The sequence below is a fragment of the Saccostrea cucullata genome, unplaced genomic scaffold, assembly GCF_032062105.1.
Source record: "Saccostrea cucullata isolate Sc308-1 unplaced genomic scaffold, CSIRO_AGI_Scuc_v1 ctg5119, whole genome shotgun sequence".
In the NCBI taxonomy this organism is placed as follows: domain Eukaryota; kingdom Metazoa; phylum Mollusca; class Bivalvia; order Ostreida; family Ostreidae; genus Saccostrea; species Saccostrea cuccullata.
Window position 1 is genome coordinate 1 of NW_026931190.1, and position 18058 is coordinate 18058.

The 18058-nt window shown below is 34.5% G+C and overlaps 2 protein-coding genes across 2 annotated transcripts; one reads left to right on the plus strand and one right to left on the minus strand.

The window, feature by feature from the left end:
* Positions 1-289: 289 nt before the first annotated feature.
* Positions 290-5398, plus strand: LOC134231724 (nuclear pore complex protein Nup205-like; the record flags this gene model as incomplete). Its single annotated transcript, XM_062713691.1, has 5 exons — positions 290-393; positions 2483-2576; positions 2767-2901; positions 4280-4452; positions 5106-5398. Coding segments are annotated over 5 exons (596 nt in total), but the record flags the coding sequence as incomplete, so codon positions are not given.
* Positions 5399-9430: 4032 nt separating this feature from the next.
* Positions 9431-9913, minus strand: LOC134231723 (B-box type zinc finger protein ncl-1-like). Its single transcript, XM_062713690.1, has one exon. It carries the CDS (start codon positions 9911-9913, stop codon positions 9431-9433), a length of 483 nt encoding a protein of 160 aa, XP_062569674.1.
* Positions 9914-18058: the final 8145 nt, after the last annotated feature.

The window sequence follows — 18058 nt, forward strand, 5'->3', positions numbered from 1 at the left end:
TAATAATGATATCGCAAACTTTTTAAACTTTTTAGCTTTAAACATACACACAAAAAAGCCTCAATATAAAAACATTTTTAAAAAAAATATTTAGACATCTGTTATCGCACAAAAAAATTTAACGTCCAGGGGCTCTTCCCCCTAAGGCACTAAAATTAGTAGTGCGCCAAATATTCCTTATTCTTTCTCAGAAGCATTTAATTACCATATTGTAAATGTTAAGTAATATCAGCATCAGAAAAACATATTGTAACTTTTTGTAATGTCAGATTTTTTTTTCATTTTATAGGACCAACATCTCAGTTTTCCTGCGTTCTGTTCAGACCGAGTCTGGATGAAGCCCTTTCTAGAGATCTAGGAAGTACTGACGGTAAGTTATTTATAGCACTAGAGGTCAGAGGTCAATACCTGTTATATTGAATAATTTTCTTTTCTCTGATTGGCTGAAAACCAACAATGTAAGAAAAATAATACGTAATATTGACTTGGACCGGACGTCACCTTTAAGGTCAATATAAGAAATTATTGCAGGTCAGTATGATAAATCATGTGACCCTCAAGGTCAATTTCAGGAATTATTGCAGGTCAATGTAATGAATTATTGACATGTTCCATTTTTAGCTCACCTGAGCCGAAGGCTCAAGTGAGCTTTTCTGATCAAAATTTGTCCGTCGTCGTTGTCGTTGTCGTTATCGTCGTTGTTGTCGTTGTTGTCGTAAACTTTTCACATTTTCATCTTCTTCTCAAGAACCACTGGGCCGATTTCAACCAAACTTGGCACAAAGTATCCTTTGGTGAAGGGGATTCAAGTTTGTTCAAATGAAGGGCCACGCCCTATTCCAAGGGGAGATAATCATAAATTTGTTAAAAATTAATTGCATTTTTAAAAAATCTTCTACTCCAGAACCACTGGGCCAGGAAAGATGAAACTCATGTGGAATCATCCTCAGGTAGTGTAGATTCAAGTTTGTTCAAATCATGGCCCCCGGGGCAAGGGTGGGGCCAAAATGGCCGACCCAAGTTTTACATAGGAATATATAGGAAAAATCTTTATAAATCTTCTTCTCCAGACCCACTGGGCCAGGAAAGATGAAACTCATGTGGAATCATCCTCAGGTAGTGTAAATTCAAGTTTGTTCAAATCATGACCCCCGGGGCATGGGTGGGGCCAAAATGGCCGACCCAAGTTTTACATAGGAATATATAGGAAAAATCTTTAAAAATCTTGTTCTCCAGACCCACTGGGCCAGGAAAAATGACACTCATGTGGAATCATCCTCAGGTAGTGTAGATTCAAGTTTGTTCAAATCATGACCCCTGGGGTAAGGGTGGGGCCAAAATGGCCGACCCAAATTTTACATATGAATATAAAGGAAAAATCTTTAAAAATCTTGTTCTCCAGAACCACTGGGCCAGGAAAGATGAAACTCATGTGGAATCATCCTTAGGTAGTGTAGATTCAAATTTGTTCAAATCATGACCCCCGGGGCAAGGGTGGGGCCAAAATGGCCGACCCAAGTTTTACATAGGAATATATAGGAAAAATCTTAAAAATCTTGTTCTCCAGAACCACTGGGCCAGGAAAGATGAAACTCATGTGGAATCATCCTCAGGTAGTGTAGATTCAAGTTTGTTCAAATCATGACCCCTGAGCAAGAGAGGGGCCAAAATGGCCGACCAAGTTTTACATAGGAATATATAGGAAATATCTTTGAAAATCCTTCTGAATATCCACTGGGCCAGGAAAGATGAAACTCATGTGGAATCATCCTCAGGTAGTGTAAATTCAAGTTTGTTCAAATCATGACCCCGGGGGCATGGGTGGGGCCAAAATGGCCGACCCAAAATTTACATTGGGATATATATAGAAACCTTTTAAATTTATCTTCTTTTCAAGTACTTCAAAGCTATGATTAGTGATATTTATATGGAATCATCCTCAGGTAGTGTAGATTCTAGTTTGTTCAAATGATGAACGCCTGGAAGGGGGGGTTAAATTCAAGCCCAATGTGCTCAGGTGAGTGCTGTGACCCCTGGGCCTCTTGTTTTCTGTTACAATGTGTTCTTGTTGAAATTTCTTGTTAAAACTTTCAATTAAAGCAAAGAAATAGTCAGTCTTTTAGGATCGAGTTTGCTATCATTTGATTGTGTGATAAGATAGATATTGCTATTTTTTGCAGTTAATACGATGATTTAGACACCTGAGGAGTACAATATTCACTGAGCCCAAATATTGTACTTTGAAGAGCTAAATCATCGTATTGACCTTAAAAACAGCAATAATTGTATATTATTATATAAAAGGGTGGAGGCGTTTATTTTTAAACAGTTTTCTCGTTTTAAATGTACTTGTTACATATCTGGTTACAGACACCGCATTCCTGAGTAGCAGTACAGTACTTTTAGTCATTTAGAATATATGTCTTTTATGTATTTTTATATTATAATGTTTTTAATTTGTTTATTTAGTTTTCTGGAGTAGAAGAGAAGCTCACATCTCATCAGTGACAGAAACTCTCTAAAACTCGCCTCACCAAAATCGTACAACAAGGAGGAACAACTGCAGTACTTTGCTTGTATCCTTTATGAATGAAGCAAAATATTAGATTTGTGCAATGTAAACTTTTTTGTTTGAAGTTGAAGCTAGCTTTTTAAAAAAAAAAAGTTTTGGCAAGTTCTTTGCATTTTCAAACATGAGGATAGGTAGAGGCATTGAAAAGCAAGAACAAACATGATTTGAAGTAATCTCCCTTTACTATGCTGCAGACATCTTGAAGAAATGTCTGTTTATGTTGTGGTGTCACCTGGAGTATTATTTTATTCACTGCGTTCCTGTCAATCAGCAGACATCTACGTACCAGAGTCAGACTCGCAGACACACTCAACTCAGGAGGCTTCAAGGTCAGTCAGGCTCTTTGTATCTCAGGTCTTTTTATGTGGTACAAACTAATTTTTATTTAATTGTATTGTACGTATGCATGAATATTGAGAATAAGAATAGGGCGAATTTAAAAAAAAACAGACATGACGGAATCTAGGTGAATTTAAAAATTGTTTTGAAAGTTTAAGTGGGCAAATATGAATTAAACCGAATGAAAAAAATGTTGCATACAATATTTTTTATTAGCTCTACTGGACAGAGACCAGAAGAGCTTATGCGATAGTAATGCGTCCGGCGTCCGTCCGTCTGTCTGTCTGTCTGTCCGTCTGTCTGTAAACAATTCTTCAAAATGCTACTCCTCCTACAGTTTTGGTCTGATTTCAATATAACTTGGCACACAAGTAGACTACACTAAGATACATAGAATAGTGCATCGGTTTTTAATTTTGATGAACGGTGTTGCCATGGTTACTTAAAATAGAATTTTCTTTGAAATTCCTTCTAAACGCTACTCCTTCTACAGTTTTGGTTTGATTTTGATATATCTTGGCACACAAGTAGACTACACTAAGATACATAGAACAGTGCATTGGTTTTTAATTTCAATGAACGGTGTTGCCATGGTTACTAAAAATAGAATTTTCTATGAAATTCCTCTAAAATGCTACTCTTTCTACAGTTTTGGTCTGATTTCAATACAACTTGGCACACAATTAGACTACACTGAGATACAAAGAATAGTGCATCAGTTTTTGATTTCGAGGAACGGTGTTGCCATGGTTACTAAAAATAGAATTTTCTTTGAAATTCCTTTAAAATGCCACTCTTTCTACAGTTTTGGTCTGATTTTAATATAACTTGGCACACAAGTAGACTACACTAAGATACATAGAATAGTGCATTGGTTTTTAATTTCCATAAACGATGTTACCATGGTTACTAAAAATAGAATTATCTGTGAAATTCCTTTAAAACACTACTCCTTCCACAGTTTTGGTCTGATTTCAGTTTAACTTGGCACACAAGTAGACTACACTAAGATACATAGAATAGTCCTCCGGTTTTTAATTTCAATGAACGGTGTTGCTATGGTTACTAAAAATAGAATTTTCTGTGAAATTCCTTTAAAATGCTACTCCTTCTACAGTTTTGGTCTGATTTCAATATAACTTAGCACACAAGTAGACTACACTAAGATACATAAAATAGTGAGATGGTTTTTGATAAGTACAAACCAGTAGAGCTACAGTCTTGACAGAGACTTCTGGTCTCAGTGTGTAATGTACTTCTAGGTTGTGATATCTGATTAGTTAATTAATGTTTACAGATTTGATTGGGATTTCCCACTCATCATTCCAGATAGTGATTTCTGATTAGTTAATCTTTAATTTTTAACAGATCTGACAGGAAATTCTTACTCATCACTGGAAGAATCTGATGCCGACTCTTTACCAGACATAGACAAGCAGCTTATGGTGGGGATGACCAGTGAAGATATAGAGACACTGAAACAGATGGCAAACTCTGCCATACACGACTCACTCCTCAAAAAGATACAAAAGATTGACCAGGTAAAATACACGACTCACTCCTCAAAAAGATACAAAGATTGACCAGGTAGTGAAAGGACAGATAATGATTCCAAATATAGGGAGAAGCCATGAGAAAAAAAATGTACAAAAATGAAAGAAAAAAATCAATTCATACCTCTCCCACAGTCAACATTTTTAAAAAAAATGGTTCACCCCCCCCCCCCTTCCAGCACACCCACCATTGAAGTTCACCTTAAATTTCACCCACAGCCAAGTGTTACAGCCAAACCTTTCCCCCGGCCCATATTAAGATATAGTTCAAATACATGTACCCCCTTCCCAATCTCCACCTTAAAAGTGGTTCATATATCCTTCCATGCTTCATATTTAACTCTCCCTGTAATTAAAAAGTGTTTCATACATCCTTTTCCTCCAGCCTGCTTTAAAATTTGGTTCAATGATGTATGAGATTAAATGATTAATGGAAATTTACTTATGGAATGGAACATTGGAATTAGCAGATTTTATTCCATAATAGAGTACAACTTGATCCAGATGAAATTATATAGCGCTGGATACTACTTTAAAATGAGAAATACAATGTACTTTTATTGAGCTGTGCTTAATTCATCATCTAACTTGGACCAACCTTTGGATTTAACCATTGTTTGTTTGTTTGTTTGTTTGTTTAGGAATACTGTAAGTCCAGGACCCACTACAGCTTTGTGGAGGCCCTCATAAGGAGAGTAAGAAGACTATTGAGGCTCAACACGGGGAGCTGATAAGTTATAAAACAGACACAGGAAGCTCTCTATAGTGAAATGATTGTTGTCTATAAAATTTAATATGACTCTTTAATGTTAGGTTCTACTGACAGTGGAAGTATTAAGCTGATATCCCATGGAACTTGATGTGTTAATTTCTGATGAAATCATTTTTGACCATGTATTAAAGGTGTATGTGAATTAAAATGAAAACTTATGAATCAGATTTCTCATCTTTGTTTTGGGTTACATGTACAGGCAAACCTTCTTATCTTGCACCCTATGAGTCCCAATGAATCCATGAAAAACGTGTAAATAAAGTGGTTAATTAATTTATCTTGATCAATTAAGATTCTTAAAAATAAATTACATATAACTAGTGCTAATTGTAACGGGAACCGTTACAGATGTTCCCCAAACGCTCCCCAACTCCTTTTTGGTGCCAAATTCCCTGTAAGCTTCATAAAATATGACAAACACTGTGCATTTTTCACTTAAACAACGTTTTCTCAGAAGGATACCACTTATATTCAAATTTTAGCATTGCACCCGTGCGCATGTGAATGCATGTGCGTTATGATCATATCATCTTGTCTACACTATCTACATATTTTAATATACAATGTATTAAAGCATTCAGTCCAAAAGTATGAAAAATCACTCTTTGAAGTGTATTTTTCATTTCACTCGTTCCAAATGCACGCATGTGCGTGCACGTGCATGATGACCATACCTTCTTGTAGGAGTCCCTTATATCTATCTATATTCTAAATCCCATCCTGTTTGGTTGAAAAACAAGGGAGTTATAGCTATTTCAAGTTTAAGCACACAGATTGCAGCACACGTGCATGCGCGTGATTTACATGATTTTTTTATATCATATTGTAGGATATTCTAATGCGTGACTATGTTTTGAATTTCAAAGCATTTCGTCAAAAAACAAAGGAGATATAGCCATTTAAAGTTTCAGCCAATCAGATTGCAGCACGCGGGCATGCGCATGCTTTCATGTAAATTCTTATATATTATGCTGTAGATCTTCATAATGTTGGTCTATGTTCAAAATTTCAAAGGATTATGACAAGAAACAAGAAAAATATTGAGATTTAGTTTTCAGCCAATCAAATAAGCGCACGTGCATTCTCTATCTTACTTTTTTTACCATGTCATTTTGTCTATGTTTCTAATATATACTTATAATATGAGTTTCAAAGCATTTCATCAATAATTTGAATAGTTACGTCTGTATCAATTATATTGGACATTTTTCGTGTTGCGCGTAAAAGTTTTGCAAGCACATGTGCATGCACATGCTTTCGTGATAAATCTTATATTACAGGCTGTAGATCTCCCTAATGTATGACTATGTTCAAAATTTCAAATGATTTTATCAAAAAACAAAAAAGATATTGAACTTTAGTTTCAAATCAGAGCAAAGCACACGTGCATGCGCTGCGATCTTGCTATTTTGACCATGTCATCTTGTGCATATATAATATATCCTTACATTATAAGTTTCAAAACATTTCGTCACAAAATAAAAAAGTTACGGTTATATCCATTATATATTGGTCATTTTAAGTTTTGCACGTGCGCGCTCTTGCAAGCACATGCGCGCAAAATGACCTTGATTCCGCAAATCTACATAACATGCCTACTTACCCTAAAAAGGTTTCACCTAAGTCGGATGTGTAGTTTACAAGATCACTCGCGGACAAAATTTTCCCAGGAAGAAAAATAATAATAATAAGAACTAGTGCTAATTGTAACGGGAACCGTTACAGATGTTCCCCAAACGCTCCCCAACTCCCTTTCGGTGCGATGTACCCTGTAAGCTTCATTAAATAAGACAAACTCTTTCCTTTTTTGACTTTTACAACGCTTTCCCAGAAGGATACCAATTATATTCAATTTTTAGCATTGCACCCAAGCGCATGTGAATGCATGTGCGTTATGACCATATCATCTTGTCTACACTATTTATATATTTTAATATACTATATATTAAAGCATTCAGTACAAAAGTAATAAAAATCACTCATTCAAGTGTATTTTTAAATATACTCGTTTCAAATGCACGCACTTGCGTGCACGTGCATTATGAACATACCTTCTTGTAGGAGTCCCTTACATCTATCTATGTTCTAAATCCCATCCTGTCTGGTTGAAAAACAAGGGAGTTAGAGCCATTTAAAGTTTCAGCTAATCAGATTGCAGCACACGTGCATGCACGTAATTTAATGATTTTTTTATATCATTTTGTAGGATATCCTAATGCATGACTATATTTTAAATTTCAAAGAATTTCGTCAAAAAACAAAGGAGAAATAGCCATTTAAAGTTTCAGCCAATCAGATTGCAGCACACGTGCATTCGCGTGATTTCATGAATTTTTTCTATATCATTTTGTAGGATATCCTAATGCATGACTATATTTTAAATTTCAAAGAATTTCGTCAAAAAACAAAGGAGATATTGCCATTTAAAGTTTCAGCCAATCAGCTTGCAGCACGCGCACATGCGCATGCTTTCATGAAAATTCTTATATATCATGCGGTAGATCTTCATAATGTAACTATGTTCAAAATTTCAAAGGATTATGACAAGAAACAAGAAAGTTATTGAGACTTTAGTTTCAGCCAATCAGAGCGAAGCGCACGTGCATGCGTGTGAGATCTTGCTATTTTGATCATGCTATCTTGTTTATACTACTAATGTATCCTTACATTATGAGTTTCAAAAAATTTCATCAAAAAATAGAAAAGTTACGGCAATATCCATTATATTGGTAATTTCACCTATTGCACGTGCGCGCTCTTGCAAGCACGTGCGCGCAAAATGACCTTTGTTTGGCAACTCTACATAACATGCCTACTAACCCTAAAAAGGTTTCAAAGTCGGATGTGTAGTTTACAAGATCACTCGTGGACAAAATTTTCCCAGGAAGAAGAAAAATAATAATAATAATAATAATAATAATAATAATAATAAGAAACAGAGTAAAACAATATGTTCCCCAACTTTTTGGGGAACAAATAAGAATAATAATAATAAAAACAGAGTAAAAACAATATGTTCCCCAACTTGTTTGAACATTCTATTTAAAAGAATGTACATTTTTTAAGATCAAAAGGCATATTATTCTTTCTAAAGTACTGAACAGTATAATCACCACTCTTCAGTGTGAAGTACATGACAAAGCTTCAACTTGAAAAAATGCACATGGTATTTTTTCTTCATGCTTGCAAATATATGTGGTTTTCATTTTGTAATATTGAGGTTCTCTTTCAGTTTAACGTTAAGAAGTCATTTATACCTCGGGTAGATTTCTGAAACGATTGATAATATATACATGTATTAATAATTTTTTTGTTTACACATTTATTTATATCTTATTGATAATATTATTGAAAATATTTTCAAACACACACATACATCAACACTAGAGGGTGTATTAAACTACATCTTATTTTTTGGGCTACTAAAAAAAAATTCTATCACAAACATGTCATCATTTAAAACTAGTGTTGGCAACGAGTACCCGGTTAACCGGTTAACCGTCGAACGATGCGAGTATCGGTTAGTAAAATTGCTAATCGGTTACTCGGATAAAATGCATCTTACAAATGTATATGGTAAATAACTAACAAATAAAATGTTTATTTGTTTATAAGCATACAAATAAACATTTCTCTATTTTTTCTTTACCGTTAGACTTAATGATCTATGGTTTCACTAATACGATTGATTGGTTTTCACAATTAATTGATAGCTTTGATTGCCAGAAGGTAATAAAAGTTTTGAAGACCCAAGTTATAATTACCTCATTAAATAATTTAACAAGATGCCGCCAAAGACATGTACATGTATAGCTTGGAAGCATTTTAAAAGAACATCTGATTCCATACCTGTAAAATGTAATTAATGTGAATTGGATTTATCGTGACTTCAAATTTCTAAATAACTATTCTTCTTGATCGTGACATATATCGGGGGTTGAAAAGTAAAACTGATGAACGCCATTGTAAAATAGCGTGAAACATTGAATATTTATTTTTCTTCTGATTTATTAAATTTTTTGATTATAATTATATTTAAATAAAGTTATTTCACAATTCCTTTGTGTTTTATTCGAACCGATGAGTAATATATGAGATAAAAGATACATATTAATAAATCATCCGAGTAACCGGGTACTCGATCGGAAGATTGAGCGAGTAACCGGTTACTAAAAATCGTCCGATTTGCCAACACTATTTAAAACACATTGTTAACATATATTTGGTTTTCTTCACTTTACCACTGTCCCACTCAGCCACAAAAATGTTATCTCTGGTGTCTACACATAAACCCCATGGAGACTGTAGATTACAGTTATCAATGTAACGGAGGAACTGTCCATCCTGATCTAGGATGTGGATACAGAGGTTGTTACTGTCTGATGTCAGGATCTGACTCTGGCTGTCTGTTGTGATGCCGACTGGATCAAATGATCCCTTCATAGTAGAGGGATTAGTGTATCTAAATCGGAGTTTTCCTGCCTGATTAACCACCACTACTGCTTTTGCTCTCCAGTCAGCCACACAGATATCCAGGTTCCTGTTCTCACTGATGTATTTACTGAAGTAACCAGATGAATACAGAGGTTTACCTTCACTATCAAACTGAATGATTTGTTTCTCTGTGGAGCCAGAGTAACGAACAACTTTTGATTGGTCATCATCATCAGTGTTCATGGTAACCAGGAGGTCACCAGATGAGGTACTACACACTGCTGGTAAAGTGCGAATCGAGAAAATCTTGGTTTCGGACTCCAGCTACTATTGGCATCTGTGAAATATCTAGTTAAATACATATTTTTTTATATAAAACAATAAAAATCACTTTTTAGAAAGCAAATTTATTAAAATGTTAAGCGATTGAATTGCTTTAATACCCCCAAAATGCTCAATATCGAAACATTACATATAAGTGGCTGTTTACAGCGTGTTTTTCATGTACTCGCATTCGAATGATGCATTAAGTGCCACAGGACTGATTGAACAGTTAAGAGGGCAAATTTAACTTTAATTCAACGTTATTTTATGCCGTGGACACAGACAATGTGTTTTACATTAATTATTTTCATGGAATTAGTCAATAACTAGCAAATTCATTTTGTAGGTGCTACAATTGATTTCTGTAAAATTTTGACACAGGCTACTTTTTATTTGTGTAAAGGCGATAACTGGTTTACGTCTCTGAGACTGTTGGTTTATGTTAATTAAAGTGAATATTATGAAATTATTCAAAATTGCATGAAAAGGATAATAGTTTTTGTAATTTATTGTCATTTCTGACCATTTCTTACAGCAATACGAAATGTTCCATAAATTCTTGTTAAGCGGATATTGTGTTTTTTGTTATATTCTTTTGTTACTTTTAAATGGAGTGATGTGTTAATATTTCCATTTCTAATTTTCTTCTCTGTGATAACCTTTTGAAAGTTTTTGGAGTATATTCTTGATAATTCTGCCGACATGTAAATTAGGCAGGTCGATAGGTCAGCAGCTAAGGAGGCCTAATACTCATGCAAATCTCGTGCGAATCTGTCTCTGTGTCTGACTCTAAGGAGGCCAAATATGCAAGTAAATCTCGTGCGGCTGCCTTAGTGTTTGACGTCTGTGTGCGAAGACTATTGAATTTGGCATGGTGTCATTTAAATCGATTAGTCTACAATTTTAATGTCTAAGTCTTCAATTTTATTTCACAATGAAATGGATATATAAGGAATCACTGTCTAGTTTTGAGAGTATGCCAGGGACATCAACAATAGTGGGAAACAAGGGATAATTTTAGCATAATTCGCCCGTTATGCAAATTATCCCATGCATGTTTCCCACTCTCGTTGATGCCCTGGCATACTCTCAAAACTAGACATTGATTCCTTAAATAATTCTGCCGGAATGTATATTAGGCAGGTCAATAGGTCAGGAGCTAAGGATGCCTAATACGCAAGCAAAGTCCGTGCGCATCTGTCTCTGTGTCTGACGCTAAGGAGGCCAAATCTGCATGTAAATCTCGTGCGGCTGCCTTTGTGTTTGACGTCAATGGGCGAGGATTATTGAAATTTACTTGGAAGTCCTCGTGTGATTATAGTCTATGTCTACATTTTTAAAATCTAAATCTACAATTTTATTTCCAAATGAAATGGAAATATAAGGAATTACTGTCTAGTTTTGAGAGTATGCCAGGGGCTTCGCCCGTTATGCAAATTATCCCATGTTTCCCACTATTGTTGATGCCCTGGCATACTCTCAAAACTAGACATTGATTCCTTAAATAATTCTGCCGGAATGTATATTAGGCAGGTCAATAGGTCAGGAGCTAAGGATGCCTAATACGCAAGCAAAGTCCGTGCGCATCTGTCTCTGTGTCTGACGCTAAGGAGGCCAAATCTGCATGTAAATCTCGTGCGGCTGCCTTTGTGTTTGACGTCAATGGGCGAGGATTATTGAAATTTACTTGGAAGTCCTCGTGTGATTATAGTCTATGTCTACATTTTTAAAATCTAAATCTACAATTTTATTTCCAAATGAAATGGAAATATAAGGAATTACTGTCTAGTTTTGAGAGTATGCCAGGGACATCAACAATAGTGGGAAACATGGGATAATTTTAGCATAACGGGCTTCGCCCGTTATGCAAATTATCCCATGTTTCCCACTATTGTTGATGCCCTGGCATACTCTCAAAACTAGACAGTGATTCCTTAATAAATGAACAAGATGATTACACCAAATAATTTAAACTGCACCAGGTATACATACACGAATGTCGTGATAAAGCGATCAAACTTTTTAAAACAGTAAACGAATGTATATTGTTCTATTTTCCCTTGCAATTTATATTTGTTAAAAACATGATGTTTGCATCCTAAGAATTGTGTTGCATGTAGTCTACATTTATCCAGTTATATCTCAGGCACGTAGTATATGCCAGAAGGGGTGTGCTTTATTTCTTGAAAATATTCTTTTGCTTTAGTTTTGATTCATGTTTTTAATTTTTTATGTAGAACCCCCCCCCCCCCCCCAATTTTTTGCAACCGTAAGGTAGCTGCATTTCTGTAACTTGCTGGTCTGAGAAAAAAATGAGATAGACGACCGAAGTGCTACAGTGCAACCCAAACAAAAATCTGTTAAAAAATTGCGCCGAAAAGCTGCGATTGGTACTTGATTAATTCCTCCAAATTTTTATCTCAACTGCACAAAGCTAAAAAAAATCATGACCTCTAGAAGCGTGCTGCAATTGAAACGATTTGTCTCTTGTCATCTGCAGAAAAAATGCGAAATATTGGCTGGTATCAATTTCATGGAGGGTTATTAAAGAAAGTTATTTGTTGTGGAAATAGTAAGTGGAAATTGTAAAGAAATGTATTTAGAACACCAAGTAAGTAATTTTTTTTTTAGAATATAACAGTTTGAATCCGAGAAGCAGCACACTTTTATCCACAATAAATACTGGTATACATTTTTTCCAGCTCTCCTGTCTTCAGTTCTGCAGCTAACCGTAAGGTTTGCATACCAAGCCGTTGTCATCTTCGCTAGCCAAGGGTTTCTAATACGCTACTTTCGTCAGTTTATGCAGAAAGTAGCATATGTGAAACCCTCCGATAGCAAAGATGGCCGTTGAGGAAAATTGGAATAGTTAGAGAAAGGTCTCCAACACACGATAAAATAGGACTGCTCTTCCTAGCTTCAGAACGGCAGCGTTATGCTTTTATACTCACCGTCAATGGAAACGCAACACCCTAATTTTAGGATGAAAATTATATACAGGTTATAACTATGTATCAAAAAAGTTAGGACATCTTTTACTTTGCCAAACCAGTAATTTAACGGTTGAATGAATTTCTTTCCCTTACCGGAAGTTGCTTTTTAGCCCTCTTAACAGAATTCAAAATTTTCCATTTTTAATAAAATTTTAACAATATTTTGGGTTTTCAAGGTTTTGAAACTGTTAGTCATAAGTATTGTACTAAAAGGCCGGGAAAAAATCCTTCTTTCTTTACCGGATGTGCTGCCTATATTTCCTCAAAATGACTGATAGCAAGAAGGGGGGATGTTTTATGAGTTATGTGTTACCTTCGAAAGTTTAATGATAACATCAAAAATGAATCTATTTAGGTAAAAAGTAAATTTACAAAAAAATAATGCTCCATTTAAACATTAAATGTTATTTTTAGACCTTAGAAAGAAACAAATACCCGTTAAATCTCATAACATCCCCCCTTCCGACCATTTAATGAAAACGTACTAGTCCGCCATATGCAACAAATGCAGCCCGATTTCTACCATGCATTAAGTTTATTAATGTCTTAATCTAAGCGAAATTAATATTCTTGGGCATTTTTAAATACATGTTTTTCAGATATTGCGGTCGAATTTTCTCTAACCTGGCGTAGTGTAGCAACTTTTTGACTTCCGGTCAAGAAACTGCCATTTATGCTATTGAAATACATTAACCTGATGGGTCGTTATATAGTGTATATTTGCATCTGCAGCTCTTTTTTTCTTTATTTTGAGAATTTCTAACATTAGCAATGAAAATCAGTCATTTTGAGGAAATATAGGCATCACATCTGGTAAAGAAAGAAGGATTTTTTCCCGGCCTTTTAGAACAATACTTATGATTAACAGTTTCAAAACCTTTGAAACCCAAAATATTGTTAAAATTTTATTAAACATGGAAAATTTCGAATTCTGTTAAGAGGGCTGAAAAGCAACTTCCGGTAATGGAAAGAAATTCATTCAACCGTTAAATAACTGATTTGGCAAAGTAAAAGATGTCCTAACTTTTTTGGAACATAGTTATAACCTGTATATAATTTTCATCCTAAAATTAGGGTGTTGCGTTTCCATTGACGGTGAGTATATATTCAAGTCTTTATAGTCAAAGATGAAAACATGAAACCATGTGTTGACACTACAGTTTTGGAGCGGTGTTCTTCCGAGATTTAACATTTTTTGGGTTGTCAATCACCTGCGACCCTCATCCTTCCTACGTATACATTGAAAAATATTGCCACGGGTCTGTATTTTTAATAAATAAACCGGTGTCTTTATGTCATTCAAATATGAGAATACTTTGTTGAGATATTAAAATATTCCATAGAAGTTAATTATCTGAAATACTTAATGCCATCTTTCCAAGACAAAGGTTAAAACTATTCATGGAGGGGATGTAAAAGAAAAACACTCTTACATGCATCAACGTCTAATCCCTTCTAATACATAACCAGTGTGAATTTTGCATTTTTAAATCCTTTATTTTTTTCACATAATAGAACAATTTATATTGGGGGGGGGGGGGGGGGGTATGTTTGCAATATATTGTAAATATATGATAGAAGCAACCAATCTTCGAATTGGAGGTATATATATATTTTTGGAATTTATTCAAGAAATTTGCACTATCTGATGGGTCAATATTAAATTTAAACGTATTTCTCTGGTAACAATAAATTTTTGATACAGAAGTAAAACGTCGCACCTCATGAAACAGAACAGAAGCCAAACGTAGCAATTGCACGTGTCAGGAGTAGCACATACAGCAACCATACTCGCAATATTATCAGAAAACTCTACCTTGCATCAAAAGGTTTAAACTTGTGAAACATAAAAGAAACAGGAAATCATAAATGATTGATATAGTATATACTCATATCACTTTTAGCACAAATAATGTAGCGTTAATCGAGTTTACCACTTCCAAAGCAAATATAAATAATCTAGTAAAATACTTGTAACAAGTGTGATCTAAAGCATTTACGGGATTGCTCCTTATTTGTATTCAACCAACAAGGAATTCCACTGCACGAAACCATACTGGACATTAATAATTACGTCATTATCAAATGTTCTATCATTTCTGATAGTTAAGTTGACATAGACTGCCTCATTGATGTAAACCAATAGTAGCTGGTGTCCGAAACCAAGATTTTCTCGATTCGCACTTTACCAGCAGTGCTACAGATATAGAGAGGTATCCAATACCCAGTGTTCATGGTTATGAGCTCTGGTTCATCAAGCAGTGGTTTGACTGGAGGACAGGATACAGGTTCTGGTGTCTTCATTGTGTAGCCATGTTCTTCTGTTGTGATGGATAATGTTGACAGAGAACCAAACATCTGATGGAGCTGTTCTGTATTGATCTGATGAGGAAAGAAACTTGGTAATGATACATTGATTTTCGGAGGTAAACTTCTGAATTCAGCATTCTGTGGGGGACAATTATGTATTAACCTTTCTCTTTATTGCCGATTGGTTCATGAACGTAGTATCCGGGGGGGGGGGGGGGGGGGGCCTGCCCCCCAACTTTTTTCCCCAACATAACCTTTACTATAGTAAATAGTAAATGTACATTGATAGGATGGTTGCCCCCCCCCCCCCCACCTTATAACCACAGCATAGTGATAGGAAGGATTGTAAGGTAAAAATTGGAAGTGATAGTAAACTGGCTATGAAAATATGACCCCCCCCCCCCCTCCCCCACGAAATAGGATTTTCGAGTTTGGGCAACTTTTACTTTCCGGTTTTTTGTTTTTTTTTTGCTTGTCAACTTTTCAAAAGAGTAAACAAAAAATTTTCTCAGGTTGCCCCCCCCCCCGGCCCCCATTTCAAAAATGATGCTACGTGCATGCCTGTGCAGCTTCATGGAATTTAATCTCGTGACCAACCCGTATTTATATCCCGATAGATGTTTAAAAATGATACCTTATTTCTGAAGTAAATATTCACACATAAGCAAAGTTTTGTCGTATGAATGGGGTATTATAAGTGAAACCTTGCATGCATGTTACTTGTGGGTGGTCGGAGTCTTGGAAGTTAGCCATGGTTTGGTGGCCTAGGCAACACAGAGGAAATTAATTACAAGGACAGAACTTAAAGTACTATTTTTTTTGTAAAATAGACCTAAAAATATCATTCTATATGACAGAAATCGCTTCTCTCTCTCTCTCTCTCTTTTCTCTTTCTCTCGGTCTCTGAAAAAGGGGTCCAAACCCTTAAGGATGTACAACACACCTACCCAAAAAAATTCCTGTCGTTTAATTTTCGTTATTTTTGTATATTTAGTACATGACTATATCTACTGCATGTATGCATATTTTGGACAAAATCGTTCGAGTGGTTTTTGGACAGGAACTTCCGAAAGTTACCCCCCTTTAGTTGTTTACAAGGAGAGAAAATTTTTAATCAATGAACTACTTAAACCTTGATTTTCAAAACAACCAGGTTAGATATAAATGTCAAATTTCATTGACTTATTCCTTTAACCATTTAACACAAAAACATAGTCATCTTTTTGATATACATATCATCAAAACAATTTTTAAAGACCTTAAACTGAAAAACTATGAATTTTCCAAGCTTTGAAAATTGCGTATTTTTCAAATTCAAAATTTTTTTGTGAAAAAACCTGTCGTTTAATTTTGGTAAAAAACTTTCTTTAGGTAGCTGGTAGTAAAAATAATCTTCATAATTTTTTGTATAATTTTTGTACGACCAGTTTTGATTTAATAGCGGAAAATTACCCCCTCCCCCTTTCTCAATAAATCACGTTCCCGCGCGTCTTTTAGACGGGGGTCGATCACTTTGTTATATGAATCTACAAATACACATTTAAAAAAATTGAATTGGAATATTGCTTTTGCTTGAAAAATGTATTAACTTACAAATTTAAAAGTTCTCATATGTAAAGCGTATTTAAATGTAGATTTTAGGCAATTTTTGAATACCCCTATCACCCCCACCCCTTCCTATTTTGCGTCGCAGACCATTAGCGTTTGACGAAACGTCGTTTACAGTGCAAATATACTCACTCTAAAAAAAGTTTTACTTGTTGTTTTTAAAATAAGATATTAGATTAAGAAAAACTAGTAATTATTAGTAATCCATTTAGTCAGAATAGCAAGTAAATGACTATCATAGTTAGTAATTGTAAACATGATTAGTAATAAGGATGAATTCATTTACTTATAAAATGATTTACTAAGTATCAATAGAATTACTTAAATTATAGGAATTGTATTACTTTAAGTTAGTAATGAACTACTCACTTTTGTTAAATTATTATTACTTAATTTAGAGATCATATGCTTTCTATTTACTAAATTTTATGAATTATTACTAAGTAAATGTAATTCTGAAATTAATCAAAATCTAGAATATTATTACTCAAAAGAATACTAAGTAAATGAAATACTTATCATATTTACTAAAATCGACATTATTTACTAGAAACACTGCAAGGTACCGACCCTCTGACATGTGAGACAGTGAGTACTACTCACAGATTTCTTTATTTGAGTTCCCTAATTGGGCCCTCTGAATAGTATAATAGAAGAAATCTACTTATGATGGAAACAATTATTTTTTCTATTTCTTTTGCCAATTTCTTTGTAATTATTTTATTATATATAACAATAAAACATTTGATTCCAAATTCGAAAGCCTTATAAATTGAATAAGTTGTATCTTTTTAAGGACCATTTTAAAAATGGTTAAACATTTCAAGTACTTAATTTCGCATTTTTATTAGTGTGACTTTTTTTTCACATGAAGATATATTTAGAAGAAAGATAACTCCTCCTTACAGACAATTAATGATTAGACTACCATTTAAGTAAATACTGATCTGAATTCTCCTTAATTTAGTAAATAAATTTTTGTTTTAAGTAAATTAATTAATACAATTCAAACAAGATGTGTTTGTGAAACACCTATGCCCCTGTATGGCAACATAGCAAAGGTTAAACTTTTCTTATATGCAAATTTAAATTATTGGGATTTCTTGATATCTCCAAGGTCAAAAGGTCAAGGTTATTGGTATCTAATGAAAGG

Coding starts and splice junctions, on each gene's coding strand:
- LOC134231723 (XM_062713690.1), bottom strand. CDS start 9,913: ATGAACACTGATGATGATGACCAATCAAAAGTTGTTCGTTACTCTGGC.